Genomic DNA, 24,094 nt, shown 5'->3' on the forward strand with positions numbered 1-24,094 from the left:
TTTTCTCGGCATTTCAGATGATTCTGAGCATTTGGGGGGAGGGAGTTGGAGTGGGGGGGGTTTAGGGGCAGGGGGAAGGCGGTTAGCTGGCAGGATGAAGAGGAGGGAGATTTAGACGGGTGGATAACCAAACCGCTACATTGTAGCGGGGTTCTTCTAGTAGCATCATATTGTGTAAACAACATAACAGGTGGCCTGCAAGTTTGTGATGTCAAAAACTATATATATATTTATTTTTTTTTAAAAAGGACCCCCCCCCCCCTTTTCTCCCCAATTGTACTTTGGCCAATTACCCCACTCTTCCGAGCCATCCTGGTCGCTGCTTCACCCCCCTCTGCCGATCCGGGAAGGGCTGCAGACTACCACATATCCCCTCCAATACATGTGGAGTCGCCAGCTACTTCTTTTCACCTGACAGTGAGGAGTTTTACCAGGGGGATGTAGCACATGGGAGGATCACACTACCCCCCCCAAACAGGCGCCCCGACTGACCAGAGGAAGTGCTAGTGCAGCGACCAGGACACACACCCATATCCGGCTTCCCACCCGCAGACACGGACAATTGTGCCTGTAGGGATGCCCGACCAAGCCAGAGGTAACACAGGGATTTGAACTGGTGATCCCCATGTTGGTAGGCAATGGAATAGACCGCTACACTATCCGGATGCTGTCAAAAACTATATTTCAAAGTCAAAGAAAACTTTACTCTATTGCACCCAGTGGTAAATTTATATCACAATCAGGGGATTCTGACAACTCCACTGCACACACTATGGGACAGTCAAAACGTTCCTAAAGTATAAAATAAGTAAGAAATTTGACTGGAAAACATGAATAGTGCCTTTTTGCAAGACTATATGTGTTCTTTTTCTCTGTCATCAAGGTATCAAAATGATCATGAACGACTGTGTGTGTGTGTGTGTGTGTGTGTGTGTGTGTGTGTGTGTGTGTGTGTGTGTGTGTGTGTGTGTGTGTGTGTTTGCTGGCTTGCTCCACCAGAATGATGTTGGTGGTCAGAGAGTTCTGGTGAACAAGTGGAGCACCTTCATCAAAGCCAGACTGGTCTGCTCGGTCCCAGGACCTCATGGCATTGACACACACTTCAATCAACTAGGTGAGACACACACCAACATGCTTATGCAAACAAACATACACCACAGCAAGCACACACATGCAAACACAAACGTACACAAAACTAACACACATCAGTTGGTCAAGTGAGAGACATAATTACATAAACACACACACACCACTGTGTAGCAGTGCACACATTATGTTGCACACTGTAAATTTATCTTATCTTCAACCCATTTATAGCCTTACTTGTATACACCCAACCGATCACAAACACAGATGTTTATCAAGGCAGTCTATGAAAACAAAAGACGTTATGTTGCTGCAGTCACTCAAGTTATTCTGCACACACCCACACACACTCTCACACATGTGCAGTAACTGGTATTGTTTTGGTCTGTGAAACCAGAGGATGTATTCCTGCTCAGGACCAAGGATGAGAGGAACCCAGATGTGTACGCCATCTTCAGCACCATCAGGTAAACTCAGTACAGGGCATTTCTTCTGTGCATTTATTGTTTATTCAGATAAATCACACAAACTGACACAACACTTAAGAAAAGTGGAAAATAATGTGATGAGTATATGGTTTAATGATTTATTCAGTAACTAGTTTGTAAGTTATTGTAATAATAACACATGCATTTATGATGAACATTTTATTTGAGCAGAAAAGTCTTGGTGGTTATAGCTTCCTGCAGTTTCCATATAGATATTAGAATGCAGATATTAAAAGGTGTGGTTTTAGGCTTTCACTGACACATCTCTCTCTTTTCTTTCCCCCCACAGTAACGTCTTTCAGGGTTTTGCCGTCTGTGTTTACCGTATGGCGGACATCAGGGAGGCCTTCAATGGGCCCTTTGCTCATAAAGAGGGGCCTGACTTCCAGTGGGGGGCCTACGAAGGCAGGGTCCCGTACCCAAGGCCCGGTGTGGTGAGTAAATTCATCTCTTAACCAATCGTTCACAAACAAATTGCTCTTTCTAGTGTGTGGCATAATGGGTAGCTCTGTAGTGTCAGTGTACTTACTCCTGAAACACAGTTTTATTGTTTTTTTCAGACAAGGTGATATATTTACAGTGAGTTCGCACCTGCTGGTGAACTAGTTGACAGACATCTGCCCTGCAAGGATGGGCAACATGATCCAGAAAGGGCCGGTGTGGGTGCAGGTCTTTGTTCCAACCGAGCAGTTTCCACCTGAGTCTACAAATCAAGGTCCTTAGCGAAGACTATTGGTTGACTAATAGAATCAGGTGTGTAACTGCTTGGTTGGAATAAAGACCTGCACCCACACCAGCCCTTTCTGGATCATGTTGCCCATCCATGCCTCAGTGCATGGCTGGCTGCAATTAATTTGCTGTGTTGCATATAAGTGGTTCAGTTGCCTTGTTGGAAAGTGTCTCCATTTCCGTTGCCATTACACTGCCTTTCAGTTACACCTCTATGTTAACACCTCGAGCAAGTATATGAACATCGGTATATACGGCTCCATTTTTGACTGCGGTTCATTACAAGAGGTAGGCATTTCATTGCCACTGGGGTCCCCCATACCACCCATACTAGTGATGGAGTTGTGGAACAAGGACACTTTGGATGAAAGCAGGCAGCGCATCCTCTTCTCATGTAGTGCCACAACATGACACATGTACATTACTGTCTGTACAGAATGGCTCAGTAGCATTGCCTCAGCTGCTAACTTTGACAAAAAGACTCAGGTATGCTACATATTTAGGAAAGAATCAGAGACAGACCGAAAGACGGGGGAAAGACAGACGGAGAGCGAGAGCCCTAAGCAATGGGGGAAGAAAATAGGAGAGGAGAAAAAGGGTAGAAAGTCTAAATACAAGTTTTCTTTATAGTGGTCAGTTTGCAGTTAGTATCAAGTTTATGTTCTTGATTTATGCTTAAAACGACTGAACTGGGTAAACTTTCTGTACTAGACCCATGAGGCAGAATGAAATGGAAAAATCATCAGTAGGAAAACAACTGACAAGGGATTGAAAGTCTCCATATCGGTAAAGTAAACTGCTATTATGTGGTAGTCCAGCTGTGGTCACTGTATACAGCACAGACCCTTCTCCTGGTTTACATCTGTAGACTTGGGAGACTTCTGTCATGCTTCGTCAACCTTGTAATACCCACAAACACACGTGTGAGTGGCACACATGTACACACGCACGCGCGCGCACACACATACACACACAAACACACACACACAAACACACACACATACACACACACACAGATGTCAGGCGTGTAATTCCTCCTCATTACGGGGTAAATGAGAGCGTCTTGAGGCAGAGGTAAGATGTATAATGTGAGAACAGGGCAGACACCTCAGTGGTTTCACTCCACTGACTCTCTGATTGCCAAGAATGCCTTGGGTGGAAATACAGAGAGAGGGAGAGGGAGAGAAAAAGAGAGAAAAGCGAGAGAGGGAGAGAGCACAAGTGAAATGCTGGTCAGAGAAAGGAAAACAACTGGAGGAGAAGAAAAGGGATGAGGGATGGGAGGGAAGGGAAAAGAGGGAAGAAAGAGAGGAAAAAGAAAGGGGGGCGGGGGTTATTAATCTTAAAGTAAGGCTGAATGTTATCTCTTCCCAAGATTAAACCTCTTATTTCTTATCTCAATTTATCTTTCTGTCCCCCTCCTTCTTTTCTTGAACGGTACTTATCCTACCTAAAATTGCAGCATAATCGTTGCTTTTGCAGCCAGCAAGCATTAAAAACATTACTGGAAAATTACACAACACATAACTACATGAGCATGAGACAAATCATCGTCGTCATCATCATCATCATCATCGCTTTCAGATTCAAAGTCATTGGCACCGACCAATCACAGCTGTCTTCCTGTTTGGTCTAGCATTAACCGCAAGCCTAAAGCAGTAGAGATAAAGAAGCTGGACCCTTGTATTTCCTGTGGCAGTAGCGAGGCCGAGGTCAAAGGGCGCTGCTCAAACACAAAAGTTAAAGGGATGAGCAGAGTTGGCGATGATAGCATTCACTTTATTTATCTGGCTTGCTGTATCCTCTTTGTTCTCATCTGTTTTTAGTTTACTACTATCTCCAGTGGATTTCCCTGCGTCGCTTCGGCACTGGCAGAGCATATTTGCATTAGATTAAAGGCCCCCTTATCTCGGTTTTTCATCGTCATGGATACATGCTCCACTCTGTCTAATGTCCATCACTTGTGCCCTTGCTGGGCTCATTGTGTAGGAAACCCCCCCACACATTGGAAATAATAGTTAACAAACCGCCTCCTGGGCGGGTTTTCATCAGTACTGCTGAATGGCTCTAGAAACTTCATTGGAGAGAGATTGGGTGGATGGGCCGGGATGACATTAACCATCCATCCATCCATTATCTAAGCCGCTTATCTGAATTTGGGATGCGGGTACTGGAGCCTATCCCAGCAGTCACTGGGAGGCAGGCGGGGAGACACCCTGGACAGGCCGCCAGTCCGTCACAGGGCCGACACATTCACACCTAGGGACAATTTAGTACGGCTGATTCACCTGACCTAAATGTCTTTGGACTGTGGGAGGAAACCAAAGCACCCAGAGGAAACCCACGCAGACACGGGGAGAACATGCAAACTCCGCACAGAGGATGACCCGGGATGATCCCCCAAGGTTGGACAACCCCAGGGTTCGAACCTAGATCTTCTTGCTGTGAGGCGACCGTGGTAACCGCTGCGCCACCGTGCCGCCCGACATTGAGCATTTTTTACATTTGTGTCAGAATTTATCTGCTGTAAAAAGTTTCAGCTGACCTTTCGTGAGCTTCTATGGTGTTCTTACCTGGAGCTTGCCTTGTATTATTGTTATGATAACAACCTGATGATATATTTGTCTACTTTGCTGGCTCATGTAAAAAAAAATGTGCGTTGCACAACAGACATATATTTTTTGCTATTTTAATCAAAAAGGGTTTAGAATGGAGGCTATGCCTTTATATCCATAACATATTAGATTTTTGAGTGGGGAGGGGGGTTGCATTTTTCATCAAAGGGATCTAGTCTTGATCCCCCAAATCCCTCACCTGTTTTCTCTCCATCCTAATTGTATGAGAACTCATCTTCTCCATTTGCCATAGTTTTCCATTGCATGACTCGGGGCCTCGCTGACTTATTTATGATATTTTGTCTGGATGTTTTTCTCGGTTTTGATCGTCCTCATCCTTGATCTGCGCTGAGAGGAGCCAAGTTGGATTGGGTTGTGGAGCTTTCATTTTCTTTTTTTCATCCGGCAGGTTTTAGGCCGAATACCTTAATACCTGTTACCTGATTGTGTCAGCTCCCATCTCTCATGCTCACCGTGTGTCTCGGGCCTCCAGACCTCACCCAGCAGACCTTCTGCGGAAGTCTGTTTTCATTCAGCACGGTCGTACACTTCACTTCGGTTTCAATATCTCTAAAATATGTCCACATCTGTAAGTTTTTATTCTCATCTATTATATTTATAGACTGTAAAAGTCTCCTGATACTTTAAACAATCCATAATAGGTATTACTTTCCATTCGGCCATCATAGACTTAAATCTGTTTTTCCAGCAATAAAATAAAAATAAAAAATATGACCTGTAGTGTCAGTCATAGAGAAATGTGCAATCTTAAATTTATTGTAAATTAATGAATAGAAATGATGGTCTAATTTAGCCCTCAGATGGTGGTAAGGGTCACATTTATGAATTGATGTTATACAGCGCTAAGCTCTAATTAGGTAGTATGTAAGACACACGTCGTTTGATACGGAGCTATGAGCTATAGGATGAATACCTGTCGCTGGCTTTTCCCCTGAGACTGGACTCTGAGTGCAGGTGAGTCAAACCAGAACCACTGAGGCTGATTTAGAAACCAGCAAAGTAATCCTGCGGTATTTGGCTGTCATCTCTTCCCCAACACCCCTCCCTCCTCTCCTGGGGCTGGTTGTTGCTAACGGGCCAATTTACTATACACTCTACAGTAGGGCTTTTACATGTACAGTCCTCTATAGAGACACACACACACATACACACATAGATGGTTATAATGGAAGTGGATAGGAGTCGGACAAACCTGCTTCCCTTCAGTCCTTCTCGTTCATTCTCGCATGGCTGTCAGTAGATGACGATAAGCAGAAGGGTTGACGGCATGTTCTGACATATCCCATGTCACCTTTTGTTAAGACACAAAATCAATGATCAAATGGATAATAAACAGTTTTGCCTTGGTTGGCTCATTCCTACAGTAGTGAAGAGTTGGGAGTCCAGTCTGACTCAGGGTTCACCGGTTGTCCAATTAGACAATGAGCAGCTGAAATTTGACTGACATGCTGAGAGTGTGTATTGGTAGCTACGTAGGGGTGTGTGTGTGTGTGTGTGTGTGTGTGTGGAGAGAAAATAAAAAATATATATATCCCATCGATCCATTATCCAAACTGTTTATCTTGTCCTCAGGGTCGCGGCGATGCTGGAGCCTATCCCAGCAGTCATATATATATATATGTAATTGTATTGATGCTAGATGAATCTCTTCAGTACCGAATGTATTTATTTGGTGCATTTTCACCCCACATACTGATTCATACACACACAGGAATGAGCTGAAGATTAAAAAAAGTGACAATTCACATTATTTTAGTGATTCTGAAGTGAATCTCGCAGGGTTACTTACCTCATAGCTGACGTGTAGAGCTTAACTTTGAATCCAAATTGTATACATCTCAGTAAAAAAAAAAAAAAATGCTGACTCACGGTGTTTATTTGAGCAATTCATCATTCACTCATGTAGTTACCGTTACTGTGATGGAGAGCAGAGCAAACATTTGCTTTCCAGCCCCCACGCTGATCGTAAAGAACGGAAATTCATGACATTTAGTCGTTTTTTTGTGAAATGGAGAAAAAGCACTTTTACACAATTTACTCCAATAGCTTGTATATTTCCTGACACCAACATTCCTCCTGTTGCCCCTTTGGATGTGGACCCCGGCCAACACGAGCAGGGCTATTATGAGGATCAGTTACTGTTATGTTAAGGGAGAAAATCAACACTTCCAACGTATGGATGGACTGTGTGCAGTACGTACCCGTGGCATTTATATTAGCTGCTTAATAAGGTGATCAAAAGATCCAGTCGAATCCCTAAAGAAGCTCAGTTGCTGCACAGAATCATTATCAATTTCACTTTTCTACCCTTTCCAATGCCTCCGTCTATATGGTTGTCATCGTCGTGTCTCCTGTGTGTGTAGTTTTGTCAACCCTATGTCAGGCTTGTGTTTTCCTCTCTTTTTTATTGACAATTGCGGTGTTACCGTATCCCTTTGGTCTTAATTTGGCACGTCCTCTTTTCCCTCTCCTCCTCCTTTTCCTCTGCCTCTCTCCTGTGAAACTACTTTTGTCCCTTTTGACAGACGGCTTTATCGCACCTTCATCTTTCCCACGTATATTTTGATGTTGACTGCTTCCTTGGGATTTTTCTTTCAAGTGTGTCTGTCTGTTCTCTCCTCTATTACCCATGTAATATGACCCATCAGCTCTGTGCACAGTATTCAGGTTTCAGACTGTTCCCTGACTGTTCGTCCACCCCTCCTCCATTGCTCATGACTCTGTCCCACTTTTTCTCCATCTGTCTTCATCATCTGTCTTCTATTCCAATATATTTGTGTTACTTATTCATTTTTTGATCAATTTTACCTTTATTTAAACAGTATAAAGACATTAATATGCGTAAAGATACATACACAAAATGAATTATAGTCACTGAATTTGGCTACTAAAGAGTTTGACCGACAGTTAACAGCACCGAGCATTTCACCAGGAAATACCAAGCCTACATGGTACTTTAATCCCCCCTCCCTTCTCTCTGTCTCCCCTTCCCCCCTTAGTGCCCCAGTAAAATCACCAACCAGCCTGGCAGAGAGTTTGGCAGCACCAAGGACTTCCCTGACGCGGTGCTGCAGTTTGCCCGTGGACATCCTTTAATGTGGCGTCCAGTGTACCCGGCGCTGCGTCAGCCCGTGCTGGTGAAGGCTAACATTCCCTACCGGCTCAAACAGATCGTGGTGGACCGGGTGGAGGCCGAGGATGGGCAATACGATGTCATGTTCATCGGCACTGGTGAGTGTTTGTGTGTATGTCTCTATTTAAAATAACACAGTGTGGGCGTCCGGGTTGCGTAGCGGGCTATTCCGTTGCCTACCAACACGGGGATCGCCGGTTCGAGTCAGTGTAGGGAGGCTGTAAGTCTTTCATAGAAACTTGTGTGAATATATTTAGTATTCAGTTAAGTAACAAGACTTGGGGGGGCCTAGCATGTGGCTGGACCGTGTTTGGTCAATGTTTGAAATTCTAGCCAATTTGTTAGAGGGATGGTCAATGGTAGTGTCTATAATGTGAATTCCTGGATATGAAACGTTCATCTGCTATTTTCTGTAGTGGTGCCAGTAATATTTGTTGTTAAAGTGTACTGAAGTAGCATATCACATGACATGGTTAAGCTACAGTCGAGTAAAAATGAAGGCTATAAATGCAGTTGCAAGAACAATACTTTCCACTCACATCTTGGGATGTTTGATTTGAAAGCAAAGTTAATTTGATTGTAAGTATACCTATTCTAATTATCTCTTAACGCCCCCTCCTCTTTCACCTGTTTCTATCTGCAGATGTCTCTGGTTTTGAGACAATCTGTCAATACAGGGACTCACTCTTGTGCATCACTTGCAACTGCTATCTGCCCCTTCTCAAGGTCTGATTCACAAAATATATTGTGCTAGTGATATTGTAGTGCAAACACGCCCATCAAGTTTTGCAGCTGAGTGCAATTTGCCCTCGTTTTGCATCTGAATGCAATTATGTATGTGGCAAAATATAAATGGTGGCTTTGAGCCAAGAACACAGTAGGCAGGTTCAATGACATCCTTGATGTCAAGTATAGCAAGAATTGTTTGACCTGGCAACCTGTATCTGCAAATGATTTTGGTCTCAGTTAAATCAAAAAGTGATATTCTCCTTCGAAATATCCCGTCACGAGCACGCCTGGCATGACGATGCCTTCACCTGGCTACAATCACTGCTGCCATGATCACTGCAAAGTCTGGGCGTCAGTTACCACCAACTCTCTGAAGACACTGATAATTTTCACTCTGAGTCCGTGTGGCTGTTAGTGGTGGTGTTTGTGAATTGGATTTTTTTGCAATGAGGCTCATCTGCATAAAAGGGGCCAATTTTGCACCAAATGTACATACCTAATGTAACGTGCAAATAGCACCAGAGCACCAAGACACTATATGCTTGGCAGCACAGCTAGGTTTCACCCTTTGCGGGTACTTTGAGAATTACACAGTTTTTTTTTGTTTTTTTTGTGTGTCTTATTTGTGCAGGTTTTGCGGTCACAAAAGCCGCGCAATCCTTTTGTGAATTCGCCAGTGAGTGTTTTGTCAGAGTGATTGTTATTTGGGGTGCTTTAACTGTGCACTCTACGTCATGCCCCTCAGTGCTTGGCCGACCAATTGTGTTACATCAGTGACATAGTTGTTCACCTGATCCAGCGGCCCAATCATGTCAAACATGATCACTCAGTCATGCTAACATGATCGCTCAGTCAGGGACATTCATGTTTGTAGGCCTGGTCCAGCCAAAAAAGTGATTGATAGATTGACTGTGTATTGGAGAAGCAATATTGTTCTTTGGCCATATTACACTACCATCCCACTGGGGAATAATAACCAAATTCTCATTAGACCAGAGGTTTAGTTAAGTTAGTTGTTATCCTTGACCTTTGAGTTGTTGTGTTTTCTTGTCTTCCCAGACATCGGCACGGTGTTGAAGGTCATTGCTCTCCGCAGTGTCAACAGTCTGGAGACAGAGGAGATTACCCTGGAGGAGCTGCAGGTTTTTAAGGTATGTTTACTCCTCTGTGCTTCTTCTTTCTCTCTTCCCCCCTACATATCTGTATGAGATACCACCAGAGGATCCAAACACTTTAGCGACAGGTTCTTTTGATTTTGTCTTTGATTATCTCTCCTAAACGCTCTTTATATTCTGCTTCTCTTGATCATGTTCTACAGAAATGTCATTCAAATTAAACTGAAACACAAGAAAGTCCGTTTTTTTTCTTGTGCATCCTTCTATTGCTTTTCTACATACCCATAGCTTATACCGATATCCTGTTTCCCTGCTAATCCTTCTAATCCTTTAAGTCTTGCCTCCTATTTTGTTGTTTTTACCTAGAAGCTTTCAGCGCAGTGTGACTAACATCACAGAGACCTTTTGTCATCATAGGGTTTTTGTATATTTTTGTCATCACAGGTACCGACTCCAATCAAGTCGATGGACATATCAGTCAAAAGGGTGAGATGACATGATAATCATTATTTATAAATTCTATTTTTCAAACTCGTATTTAGCTTTGGCCACCTACTTTCCTACTTCAGTGAGTATAAATGATGTTGGGGGGGGTAACTTTTTGTGTCCTTTTGTGTCCATAAACCTACTGAGGTTTATCCTCATGTGTGTGTGTGTGTGAGAGAGAGAGAGAGGGGGGGGGGAGAGAGAGTGAGTGAATGTGTGTGAAAACAGTGTTGTGTAGTACCCATAATCAAAAATTCTGTGCACAAAGATATAACCTGTCCTGATGGGTGCCAATAATGTGAATGAGCCGATACCGGTACTTTATGATACTGGTAAAGCAGGAAGTAGGAAGCACACAGGAAGTAAAGCCTCCTGTTTGTTAAAAGACAGGAAGCAAAGGAGGATGTTTATAAAATAATGACAATATGAAAATTATAATGATACAATAATGATGATATGATAATACAGTTTATTTATATAACACATTTCCAGAACTCAAACACTTAAAAAAGGTAGAATAGCTTTTAGGTAGAATAGGTAGAATAGCTTTTACCCTACACATATCTATAAGATACTAGTAGGAAGTATGAAGGCAAAAATAACCAATGAATGAATGAACGAATAAGTAAATAAATGAATGAAAGAACTGTTGCAGCAAGTAAAAAGATGTTGATTGACCTCACTCTCCAGACATATTGTACAGATATGCATCAGCAGATTTCAAACTCTATTTCTTTTATTGTGTACTCCCACAGAGGGTCTTCCTCACTCTGTTTTTGACTTTTTTTCCTAATCCTTCTGCTGCCTTTAGCAAGCGTTATACATTGGCTCCCCGGCGGGTGTGGCCCAGGTGAAGCTGCATCGCTGTGAGACCTACGGGAAGGCCTGTGCTGAGTGCTGCCTGGCCAGGGACCCCTACTGCGCCTGGGACGGGGCGTCCTGCTCACGGTACCTGCCCAACAGCAAACGCCGCTACCGCAGGCAAGACATCCGCCACGGGAACCCCGTGCTGCAGTGTGTGGACCAGAATCTGAATGGTGAGTTACCGTATCTACCTCAGAGTCTGTGTTCACGAGTGTTTATCTGTGTGTGTGTGTGTGTGTGTGTGTGTGTGTGTGTGGGTGGGTTGGGGGGGGGTGCTCACGTTCTACTTAACGTCTAGGTTTACTCAATCTATTGACTCTCAAACCACAAACTGAGCTATGTTTAAAATATAACCATTACCGGTGTATCAAAGAGGGAAGTGCCAAATCTACAAACTATAAACTATTTACTTTACCACATGAACAAGTATGCACATTGTCAAGCTTTAAGTACTTGCTGCCGGTGTGTGTATGTGTGTGTGTCTGTGTGGTTTTTTTTCATGGCTTGTCATCATCATATTTCATTTTGTATAAAGTATTTATAAATATTTTGCTTATATCTATAATGTTTGTATCAATTTGCACAATTATTTATACCTTGACCACCTTATTTTACCCATTAGAGATAATGACGTTTACGTTGGCCTTGACCTACTTATGAAACAATAAATCTCAATGCCCCGCAGTAAACCTCCATCACCAAAGTTTAATTTGATCAAGAATTACATGAGGAAAAGGGTTCATGACATGAAAACCAATATATTATTAAAATGTACATTATAATCAAATCAAATCAATTTTATTTGTATAGCCCAATATCACAAATTACAAATTTGCCTCAAGGGACTTCACAGCAACACAACGTCCTGTCCTTAGACCCTCTAATTGGATAAGGAACAACTCCCTAAAGAAAAAAAAACCTTTAACAGAGAAAAAAAATAGGAAGAGACCTCAGGGAAAGCAACAGAGAAGGGATCTCTCTCCCAAGACAGACAACGTACAGTGGATGTTGTGTTTACGCAATTTACACAATACACCATTGAAAGAGGATAACACAGTTATAATGGACCTATAGAATTCATGAAAATGTATGAATTTATAAATGTAAGAATATGATGAACCAACTTGTCATGGTGTTAATCTCACAAAGCATATTTGACCAAATGATGCTCATAGGATCAGCAGTCCAACCAGTCCTTCGGGTGATCGATGATGAACATTCCTTAAACTGTTTTTACTAGGATCAAGGATTTCATTACACACTAGGAACTATTTACATGTAGGAAGGAGACTGTCTAGGAAGTCGCCACTACACTTTATAATGTATACTGTGTGTCTAGACTGTATGTGTTTCATGTCCAGGGGATGTTTTGTCACCAGACACAAGCCAAGCTGCATCTGGCTGAGGATTCAAATTTGTTTGTGTTTGTGTCTGTGTATGTGTATGTGTAAGTGTAAGTGTGTGTGTGAGTTTATATGCACATGTCCATGTGCCTGGTGTCAAAGTTAGTGTATCATACATAGTCTGTCTGCAGATGAAAGCTGATTTGTGGTTCCGTACAGAATCAGGTTTGTTAGTATATCTGAAGGTCCAATGTAAGCTACATGAGATGGATACTGACTGTGGTGGACGACATACGTGTTGTGTACCATAATAACACGTGTGTGTTTACAGTGTGAACATACCATACATGTAGAGGACAGTCCCTCACCGGCTCACTATACAAAATATGAGATGAACAGGGTCTTGTGCAGGGTCATATTTTGTGAGCCATGCTCAGGCTTGCCCAGATAGTCCCTCTTATTTCCCACCAGCATCCACACACTCATCAACACAAACACACACATAGGGACCGTAGGGACACTAACAAAGACATGCACAGACACGAATCAATATGGAAAAAAACATAGGTGGTGCACATGCACACACACACACACCACCACCACCACCAAGGCAGCTGTACACACAAAAAGAGCTCTGAAAAGATGCCATTATGTCAAACACTGGAATGTGGGCTATATTTATGGAGGACCATCACTGAACCCTGACCATTCTTGCAAGAGGAGACAAACGGCTAGGTAGACAGAATGATAGAGAGAGAGAGAAGAGAGAGAGAGGGCTAAAATAGCTTAGACTTACAGACTAATAGATTGAAGGCTCAAGTATTTAAGTCTGTATTGTGTCAAAAGGGAGCAGAGAGACAGAGATGAAGGGAGGACAGAGGGAAAAGATTGTAAAGTGGAACGAGAAAGCAACAGACGGTAGGGAGCTGAAAAAAAATGGGATGAACTAAGCAAGAGAGAGAGGGATGTTAGTATTGGATAAAAGAAAGAAAAAAAGAGGAATTGTTGAGGTGAGTCTGAGGTAAGAGGAGTAGGGAGAGATGAGACTGAGAGAGATAGAAAAGAGGGTTGTTCTGCGGGTTGTTTGCTCACCTGAACAGACGTGTGGTGCTGAGCCGAGGTGATGAAAGCTGTCTCTATTAAGGGCCTCTGCATGACCCGAAAACTTAAGAGGTCCCTTTGTGTCGAGGTGTCAAGGAAAAACTGATGACTTTCCTTTAAAAAAAAAAAAGAGATGTCCAACTGGTCGGTGAGGTGCACGTCAGTGTGCAACGTGACCAATCAAACAAGCTAAACTAGGGCTGTATTTGCCTGTTATCATTACCTTATATTAGTAAAAAAAGAAAGAAAGAAAGAAAGAAATATATGTGTTATTGAGATTTCTAGCAAGGCTTCGAATGATATTTAGCTAATTGCAAAGAAGACTTACAAATTTGTGTGATCCAACAGGCAGTTTCATTGCTCTGTGTTTAGCGGAGTTGGTGTTGTTCTTTACTTCCTTTTGTCAAGGCCGCTGTTGGTTCCGGCCACTCCAGCCCTGTTTCCATGTCTCATGTCTAAAGTCTCATGTCTTCTCCTGCTCTGACAACACCATCCCGGTCCCGACTCCTGTCCAGTTTCCTCCTGTTAGCCATTTGCCCCAAAGTGGTTGTTGATTATTCAGTCAAGTTTCAAATGTCTTTATGTATGCTCATAATCCAGGTAAGAAAATCACCTTTCTGTGATTTTCTTACACACAACATTTATAAAGAAACGTTTCTTCACTCATCTAAGTGACCTCTTCAGTCTCAACTGACTGCACGTATACTGTTTATAAGGGTGGGGATACCTGCGGACAGTTGAGACTGAAGAGGTCACTTAGATGAGCAATGAAACGTTTCTTTCAATAAACATGTCCAGATGAACTGATTCAATTCTGGGATCTGTGTATTTAAGTTTGGCTGTTTAGTTTGTTGGTAGTCAGAGCATTCCACATCTGTAGCACGTCTCTACCAAGTCACCACCATGTCACCACCATGGTGCCACATCTGTATCATGTGGCCACCATGTTCCCATGTCTGAAACAATGTCACCACCATGTTCCCACGTCTGAAACAATGTCAACCCCATGTTCCCATGTCTGTACCATGTGACCACCATATTCCCATGACACTGTCATGTTCTTGTCATGTGTGTTCCTGATACCCTCATGTTTCCTACGAGTAAACGTCTTGTTTAACCTGTTACCGCGTCTGCATTTGGGTCCTCAATTCTTGCTCCTGCAACACATTTGTTCAGATGAGTTGTCAAGTCAGGTCAGACTTTATTTATAGAGCACATTTCATACACAGGGTTGTGCTTTGATTTCATTATTAGTTTGTTGGGTGGTGACCCAACTATTGGTTGTCATTGAAGGCTTGGCTGGGCAGATAGCATTTCAGGCACACTTGTCGTTGTTATCTCAGTGCTATACCTGAATAAGTGCTTTGTGCATTTTGCTGGTGATGATAAGTTTGTTTAGGTAATGACCTAATGAATGTCTTCTGAATACCTTTGCTCCTGCCACAATATGATGGTTTATCCACGGGTATGGTGATGTGAATTTGGTGGATGTTTGGGTTGACACTACAGTGTTGTAGTGATGATATGGAGGTATTTGCACAATCTGGTGTTTTTCTGTAGTATTTTTTTAGCGCACCCCCTACAAAAGGAAATGTGTAAATTGGGTCAAGGAGACTGTAAACTGCTCCAGCATGACTCATGTCTGAAAGTCTTTGTGTTGACTGACACCAGGGTGGACACATTTATAATAGATGAGGTAAACCTGCCGTAGATGCTGAACAATGTGTGCATGGAGCATCTGTGACAAGAACACCACTCTTAGAGCAAGCTGTCACCGGTTCAAAACTGGCTTTTTTACTTGAGTTATTTAATTTTGCTGCCAGGGCCTGAAAACAGGAGCGGTCAAGACTGGTCAAGACCACTGATCGACGTAATAAACTCTGGATTGAAAATGTAATGGTAGATCGCCGTCTATGGCTGAAGCAAATGCAACGTCGAGTTGGTATTCCTTAAAAAGTCAGTTGTGTCTTAGGTTTCTACCGGCTTGTCATTATGACATTTAAAAAAGGATGTAGCATGCCTATACATGGGTGATAGCAACGTTAGAACAAATAATAATTTATCGTATGTCTGTGTTGTGATGTTATAGTTAACTGCATGGTATTAATTGTTGTGATAGTATAAATGGCACTTGGTATTAATTGTCAGTGGGTTTTAAGCACATTAATATTCACAACTTACAACAAACAATATTATGAACAGCATAAACGCTTCTGTAGGGGAAAACAAGTTTCTGATAATGTCTGTCCACTTAGATGAGCAGTAGTAGTAGAAACTCCTCTTCATTGGCTCCAAGTCCACTCTCAGCCAAATCACCAACCTCACACTCACAATTGATGGCACTACTGTCTCCCCTTCCTCCCAGTCACGCAACCTTGGTGTGATCCTTGATCCTACCCTCTCCCTTGAGCCCCATATCCGCCAATTGGTCAAATCCTCCTTCTACCACCTGTGCAACATTGCAAAAATAAGACCCTCTCTCACACGCCCTGCTGCTGAGAGCCTGATCCATGCCTTCATCTCCTCCCGCCTTGATTACTGCAACTCACTCCTCTATGGCATTAGTGCTAGCTCTATCAAGAGACTCCGATTGGTCCAGAACACATCCGCCTGACTTTTAACTTTCACCAAATCCTGGCACCACATCACCCCAGTCCTAAAAGACCTCCACTGGCTACCCATCTCCCACCGGATCAGTTACAAAATCCTGGTTCTTGCATATGAAGCCCTTCACAAACTGGCTCCCCCATACCTCACTGACCTCCTCTCCCCCTACCAACCCACTCGGTCCCTCAGATCCACCTCAGCCTCCCTTCTTTCTACCCCCAGGTCCAACCTCCATAGCTTTGGTGACCGAACCTTCTCCAGGGCAAGTCCCAGGCTCTGGAACTCACTCCCCCAAATCATTAGAGACAGAATCCCTCCCACTCTTCCAATCCCATCTCAAGACACACCTCTTCTCCATTGCCCTCTCATGCCCCCCCCCCCCCCGTTCTCTCATCCACCCCTAATCTGAGGCAGACTAAGGACCGTGCACTCGACCTGCTGCCCCTCCTCTTGGAACTCCCTCCCCAAGCACATCAGACACTGCTGCGATCTGCCCACATTCAAGTCATTAATCAGGACTCACCTCTTCAGACTTGCTTTCGTCTGTGATTTATGATGTTTGTCTTTCTTCCCCTTTTGTATCTGTCTAAGTCAGAGAGTGCTGCTGGCGTTGTGTGTGGCTGCCACTTCTTCCTCTCGTAGCCCCCCGTCCCATCCACCCCTGTATTTCTGTGTTATGTTTATCTGTTGTCTTGTTTCACCCTGTTTATTGTAAAGTGACTTTGAGTGCTATATAAGTTTAATTTATTATTATTATTATTATTATTATTATTATTAGATTTGTCTGTCTGCAACTACTTCCTCCTCCTACTGACATAGGGAACATCAAGCTGGCGTCACAGATTTTACATCATCATCATCATTAATCCAGACTTTATTATAGATCAGTGGTAAAACCAGTATAAAAATCTGGAGTCCTCATCTCCGTCATTGTGGCACAGTGGCCCAGTGGTTAGCGCTGTCGCCTCACAGCAAGAAGGCACTGGGTTTGAACCCTGGGGTTGTCCAACCTTGGGGGCCATCCCAGGTCATCCTTTGTGGAGTTTCCATGTTCTCCCCATGTCTGCGGTGGATTTTCTCCAGGTGCTCCAGTTTCCCTCCACCATCAAAAATACATGCATGTAGTTCGCGGTGGTGTAGCGGTCTAAGCATCGGCTTTGTGTCGATGCAGTTGCCCACTGGGGACTGGGGTTCGCGCCCCGGTCTCGTCAAATCCGACTATGGCCGGACTCGGTGAAGCAGCAATCATTGGCAACGCTGTCTTCGGGAGGGGGGCGGAGTCGGCTTGTGTTCGTCACGTGAATGCGTCTCTGTGTGTGTCGGAAAAAACAGTGGTTCGGCCTGGAGTCGCCTTGTCATGAAAGTGGGGAGGCGGTCTCCTTCGAGACTGCCGGCCGGAGAGATGCAGTTGGCGAACGCATGCAGTACGAGGGTGGGTGTTTGAATTAAAATAGGGATCGATTGGCCACTAAATTGGGAGAAAAAAGGGAAAAATCAGAAATAAATTTAAAAAAAAATACATGCATGTTAGTAATACTCAGTCTGTTCCCCTGACCGAGGCAATGGAAAAAAACTGGAGTTGGTCCCCGGGTGCTGCAGCTGCCCACTGCTCCTAGCTACACAGCTAGGATGGGTTAAATGCAGAGCAGAATTTCCCCGACGAGGATTAATAAAGTATATCAAAATCAAAATCAAAAACTCAAATCTCACTCACATCACTCTTTTACTTTATCTGGCCTCTCCATTGATTTTCTTCCCTCTCTCTCCCTCCCTCTCTCGCTCTCTCTCTCTCTGTCCAACAGAAGACCTGGATTTAATGGAGGACAAAGTGGTGTACGCCGCTGAGAACAACAGCACCTTCCTGGAGTGTGTCCCTCGCTCTCCACAGGCCACCGTCACCTGGCTTGTCCAGCGAGATGACCATAAGGAAGAGGTAAGATGGAGGGATGGAGGGAGAACTGTAAGGCTGATGGGAGAGAGGTGAGGGGACATGGAGAAGGTGTAAAGGTCTGCGTGGTACTGTATGTTGTCAGTAACTGGGTTTTGCTCTATTAACACTGCTATGTTAACAGTATAAGGTTGTTGTTTTTTTATGTATTGGTGGCTGAGCAATATCATCACATCCAAAAGTGTCACTGATCCATGTTTGACTCAGGTTTTTCCTCCGTCTCTTGGATAAACAACGAATGTCACGTGGGCCCCGGCCATTTGTCCCTCATTTTGGTGTCATTACTTAAATGGTGATGATTTGTGCGGCCCTTTCCAAGCGGTGCTTGGAAAACCCAGTAAGTTACATTCCCAAAGAACATTTCAACCCTTCTGAGGTTAGATGTTTCTCTAAGATTACTCAAGCTCCCCGGTCAGCCATGTAAGTATTAAGGCATTACCACCCTTCTCCATTTCCCTGCAAATAAACATTTGGCTGCCACTCTAACAGACAAGGCTGCCATGTTTGTGTTGGCACTGACAAAGAATGGGAATAATAGTGTGAGAGGGAGAGAGAGAGAGAGAGGTGATGAGAGGAGTTTAGAGGTACATAAATGGAGAGAGGAGGAATAAAATAAAATAAAAGGAAAGGAGAGACCAAGGAGAAAGTGGATATAGGTAAGGAAGGAAAGAAGGGCAGATAGAGAGAGGAGAAGAGCCAAAGATGGAAAGATTAAGACGACAGTAAAGGGAATTCACGGTGCATTTTTACCGTAGCAGCCCACGCTGAGAAAACGGCACAGTTGGTCAACGCTGGCCACTTCCTGTAGCCCTCCGGTCCTCCCTCACATACTACTCTGGAGGGACAGCACCTAGCCCACACTTTACCTAAATCTACTTTGTTTTTATTCAATTCAATCTTCTCCCATTTTTTTTATCACTTTACCTTCAACCTTAAAACTTTCACTGCAGTGGAGGTGAATCTGTTTTTGTCTGTAGTAAAGGACAACTGCGGACTGCTGAAAGGGTTGAAGAGTAGTGGAGATGCTGGAGATAAGGCTCGGGGGAAGGCTCAGTTCCACAGTGTGTTTATGGTTACTGAACAAGGAGACGAATTGGAGGCAGCCTTAAACTAGTTTTTCCACTGCTAGCTACAGGTTTCAGCCACTCCATCTGCCAGTTTCCCGTGTCGTTTTCTTGCTTTCCTCCGTCTTGACGTCATCTTATTAGACCGCACTTTTTCTTTTATTCTAAAGCGATGTGAAGGTCAATTTCGCTCAGAAATTTTTGTTGAGTTAAATTTGCATATACAAGCAATTTGGTGCCGTGAGATGCTTCGATACAAACACAATGCTGCAATACAAAACTAAAAACAATCAAATACACCACAGAAAATTAATTTGTTACCCTCTTCCTTCTTCTCTTCTCCCCACTCCCATTCTCTCTCTCTCTCTCACTGCCCCCCCCACTGTCCTCCTCCTTATTTGAATCCCCCCCCAACTAGGTGAAGCTGGATGACCGCGTGACGCGCACAGAACAGGGTCTCCTCTTTCACCAGCTCTACCGGCAGGACGAGGGCGTATACATCTGTCGTTCCCGAGAGCATGGCTTCACGCAGACCCTGGCCCGCCTCACTCTCCGAGTCCTCCATGGGGAGACTCTGGGCGAGCTGCTGGCTCGCGACGACGCCGCACTCTCCGACCCGTTCAAGGACAGGTCCGGGGTGGGCTACAGGGCGTGGCTGCCCTGCAGCGCCTACAGCAGGGGCGGGCCGGTGGGCCAGATTGGCCAATCGCGTTCGTGGTTCAAGGACATCATGCAGCTAATTGGGCCGTCCAACCTGCCGCACGTGGAGGAGTACTGCGAGAGGATGTGGTGCAACGACAAGCTGAGGAGGAAACACAAGAGCATGCTGGAGAAGTACAGGCAGGCGCAGGAGAGTGCCAGGAAGGTTCGCAGCAGAAGCTCCGGAGAACGCAACAGGACACCGCGCGATCTCACAGCATGGGAGTAGTAATGGACGGAAAGAAAGAGAGAGAGAGAGAGAGAGTGAGTGGTGAGGAAAAAATGGAGAGTGTGAAAAAGAATGAAAGGAGGAATGATAAATGGAAGGAGGGACAGGGTGAACGAGGCGGAGGAAAGGCGATCACCAGGTTTAACTTTGAGACTTTAAGAAATCTTCATCACTTGACTACATGAGGATTGGTTCAACACAGAGATGACAACATCACTGTTGTCTCCCATCAGAAGGCCTAATAGAGTTCCACTATACTTCATACACACACCTTACTGATTGTTTTTTGACATCATTGTGCACACCTTTAGAGCAGGTGTTAGGGGTTGCCTCTGGGTTTGGTCCAGAAAGAGATTACAGTCTACGGTCTTGTGGGAGGACGACACAAAATGACTGCTCCTGAATTGTACTGATACAAATCAGGTTGTTATAATGATGATGATGATGATGGTGTAAAGAGTCGACTTTGTCTCTAAGTGGGGTCTCAACATGGAAGATGCTTCTAAACCATCAGTCAAAAAGGACCCTCAATTCCTCTCACACCATCACCCTGTTGGATTTTTACCCCATGAGATGAGTGAAAATGGGAAAAAAGACATTATTTTTTTACTTTTACACTATTTGTTTACCACAAAGTTTTCTTTATCGTACCATCAACCGAAGAGAGATTAGCTCAGGTCAGAAAATCTCAGTTGAAGAAGAAAACGCACTTGTGCTTCGACTTTATCGACAAGTGGACCCCGCCCGAGCTCCATTACACACATACACTCGTGTAACCTAACTGACTCTGTTTATTGTTTGTGGGTTTGACCATATCATAGTGTAAACATGGACTTTAGTAGTTTAACCAACATAGCTTTGGTTTCCCCTCCTCACCACCATCTAGGTCATAGCGACGTCTTACACAACCCGGTCACTGGATTCAATTACGCCTCATCCCATATTCGGTGGTCCATGTCCTTTGCCCTGCATTTGACTCGACTTGGCTTTGTTACGAAATGTTCACGCATTATTTGAGCTTAAAAGGTTTTCTTTTGCAAAACAAAAAGGCTTGCTGTAATGCTCTATTTACAAAATATGTTGGAGTCAAGTGAGGTGATAAGGAATAATGTAGTTAAGTCATACACATGTATTCACAATCCAAGCAACACAGAGACATGCATGGACTCACATGCAGGTGCCCATAGACACACATGCACACGCGCACACACACACACACACACACACACACACACACACACACACGTGCGCGCACACACACACACACAGCAAAAGCTAAAATGGGACCCACCTATCACACTGAACCGGTAACACACTTGACTAATTCAAACTGGAATTTACCAAAAGACGACTGTTGATGGTTCAGCGGATTAAAGGCTCATTGCTTTATCTTTTGTGCCCTGGGCTGAAGTTTCTGGCAGACAGTGGTCAGGGATCTGCCTTTCCATATTTCTACCCTTAAAGGGATACCTCACCTACAGAATATCCACCTGTTTGGTGCTCACACCTTTATAAGACTTCATGGGTGGTTTTTTCTGGAGGCAATGCAACGCACCAACAACACAATTCTTAAACACTTTTATTGCACTTGTACCAGTGTAGTAAAGCAGACGCAGGCAATATTACATGTTTGCTGTTGTCCTTATTTAAAGTGGAGGTAAAGGGTAATTCTGCAGCTAATGCTGGAGATTGACTGCCTCTGTATTGCTTTGGTGGTGTGTGTTTTCCAGCCAAAATGATGCACAAAAGTGAACTATCCTTTTAACCGGTAGAGTGGAAGTGACATAACCTGACCCTGATGGATGCCTTTTGCAACCCAATCTCAAATTGCCTTTTTTCTTTTTATGACTTACTTAACTCATTTTCCCACAGTTCCTCTGTGTACCGTAGTCCTTCACTGTCAATAGAGGGAACAATAGCAGGGGTTAACAGCATCAGCAGACTCTTTCTGCTCTGTGTGCTTTGAAAACACTGGTTTTAAAACGCTTCACAGGTTGAACACAGGATTATCCACATCGTTGTTGCCCTTAATGCTTATAACTTTTACAGTGACTCGATCCCAAAAGGGTTTCCCTGTCAAGGATAAGGGCATAACATCCCCTAATACTGATGGAGGGGAGGGGGGGGGTCCCTCGCTGGAGGCTGGATAGGAATTCAACACGTCTGGGAGAGAGGGACGGTGTCTTGAGAAGAAGTGAACCGAACTTGGTGAGATACGAGCACTGAAACTTGGGGGTCAAACTTGATTCAGCACATATGTGTAATTACGGTCAAGGAGAGTGAGGGGAAATGGAGAACAGGAAAATAAGGGCGAGGGTGTGGAGAGTGGTTGTCAAACTTGGGTTTGATGGGAAGGAGAGAGGGGTGACGGAGGAGTGAGGACGGATGGGATGTAGAGGTCTTGGGTCTATAGAGGGTATGGGACAGAGACGGGGGAAATAGGATTGAATCTGCCCAGTGGACCTGGAAGTTGGAGGGTATCGACACTGACCTTAGGATGGCTTAAGTTTAGACGGTGGGGGTAGATTTGAATTGCATTGTTTTTGTTTAGAGAAGCCACTATTAACACAAATAATTCAGCCTGCATGTGGAGGTATATCTTTACCCTGGGATGCTGTTTGTTTAAAAATAGTCAGGAAGTAAAGGTTACGCCGATGGACCCGCTGACCTCTTGGCAATGTGGCATGTGAATTCCCTCCTAAAGCAGAAATGCAAGAGGAGTGACCATAGGGAGAGGAGAGGATATTAGAAAACGAGGAGAAGGAAAACAAGGGTACTGAAATTAAAAAAAAAGAGAACGAGGTTTTGTAAACACCCAGTGTGTGACTCAAGACATGTCACAATGACTACATCTTCATTAAAAACACATTTTCCCACAATCCCACGGTGTGAAGTGTCTGCGGTAAAATGTGGCATTTCTCTTCCTCTACAATGGCGGCTGCAGTCGTTAGCCACATGGATCCCTCCCACATAGTTTGTTTTTCTTAGTCTGGGGATAGCGGGAGCAATTATTGGATGCCAAATCTTCTGTTTTCTTTACAAATATTGTTTCTGATGTCTATCTAGACTGAAAGAGCGAGTGATAGAATTAGAGAGGAGGCTGGAGAGAGACCAAGAGAGAGAGATAATGAAATTGGCCTTAGGATGAGGGAGCACAGTGAGGCTTGGCTAATCTAAAAGGAAGACCCAGGGATTCATACAATTCCCCCAAAGTCTCCCTCGTTACTGCAATTACCCTGTGATTATGAAAAAATCAATACATCATAAGTTAAGGGTGACTGGTTAAGTTGTTTATTTGATTAGTTTCTCACTGTAATAAGATACGACGGTAAAACACAATGCTAATATTTAGACAAGAGAAGCGCATTACATCCAATTCATCATTTGTATGGGCTGAGTGTCCCAACGGGGTTGTAGTAATGAGATTGTAATATTTAATCACACAGGGACATTATATCAAGAGGTGGTTTAAGGGCTTTCTGATTTTTTTTGACTGTTATAATTTGCCCATACACGTGTTTGGGGGTTTGATGAAACCACCCCAGATATTTGGTCCAACTTTTTTTTTTTTTTAATCTTTCAACCAAAACACTTTTATACAGTAACACCAACTAAAAGACATGAAATCCTCCAGCAGGTATCTCTGAATTAAATATCTTAGCCACAGGAGACCCGGACCCTGGTTCAAAAGGGAAATGGGTCATTATCAAGAGAAGGCTACACATCATTGACATCATATGATTCAGAGTTCCTCTTGGCGAGTAGGAATCCTCAGATGTTTACATTTATAGATTCAATATTTCATTGTTCGGTGTCAGAGCATATACAGTATGCACA

The 24,094-nt window shown here is 43.8% G+C and overlaps 1 protein-coding gene across 3 annotated transcripts in view; it reads left to right on the plus strand.

Annotated features, from left to right (window-relative positions):
• sema3bl (sema domain, immunoglobulin domain (Ig), short basic domain, secreted, (semaphorin) 3bl) overlaps positions 1-24,094 on the plus strand; it is a 120,040-nt gene that overhangs the window by 94,721 nt on the left and 1,225 nt on the right. For 2 of the 3 annotated variants that reach the window (XM_056301768.1, XM_056301770.1), the window contains 9 exons: positions 1,000-1,114; positions 1,484-1,553; positions 1,864-2,008; positions 7,939-8,170; positions 9,861-9,952; positions 10,361-10,402; positions 11,214-11,439; positions 18,120-18,250; positions 19,748-24,094. The exon at positions 19,748-24,094 is cut by the window's right edge and continues 1,225 nt beyond it. In XM_056301768.1, the coding sequence (XP_056157743.1) occupies positions 1,000-1,114; positions 1,484-1,553; positions 1,864-2,008; positions 7,939-8,170; positions 9,861-9,952; positions 10,361-10,402; positions 11,214-11,439; positions 18,120-18,250; positions 19,748-20,257 (1,563 nt within the window). In that variant the 3' untranslated portion in view covers positions 20,258-24,094. The remainder of the gene's footprint in view (positions 1-999; positions 1,115-1,483; positions 1,554-1,863; positions 2,009-7,938; positions 8,171-9,860; positions 9,953-10,360; positions 10,403-11,213; positions 11,440-18,119; positions 18,251-19,747) is intronic. The other variant, XM_056301769.1, reaches the window with a different exon arrangement.

This window comes from Lampris incognitus, chromosome 2 (assembly GCF_029633865.1).
Source record: "Lampris incognitus isolate fLamInc1 chromosome 2, fLamInc1.hap2, whole genome shotgun sequence".
Classification (NCBI taxonomy): domain Eukaryota; kingdom Metazoa; phylum Chordata; class Actinopteri; order Lampriformes; family Lampridae; genus Lampris; species Lampris incognitus.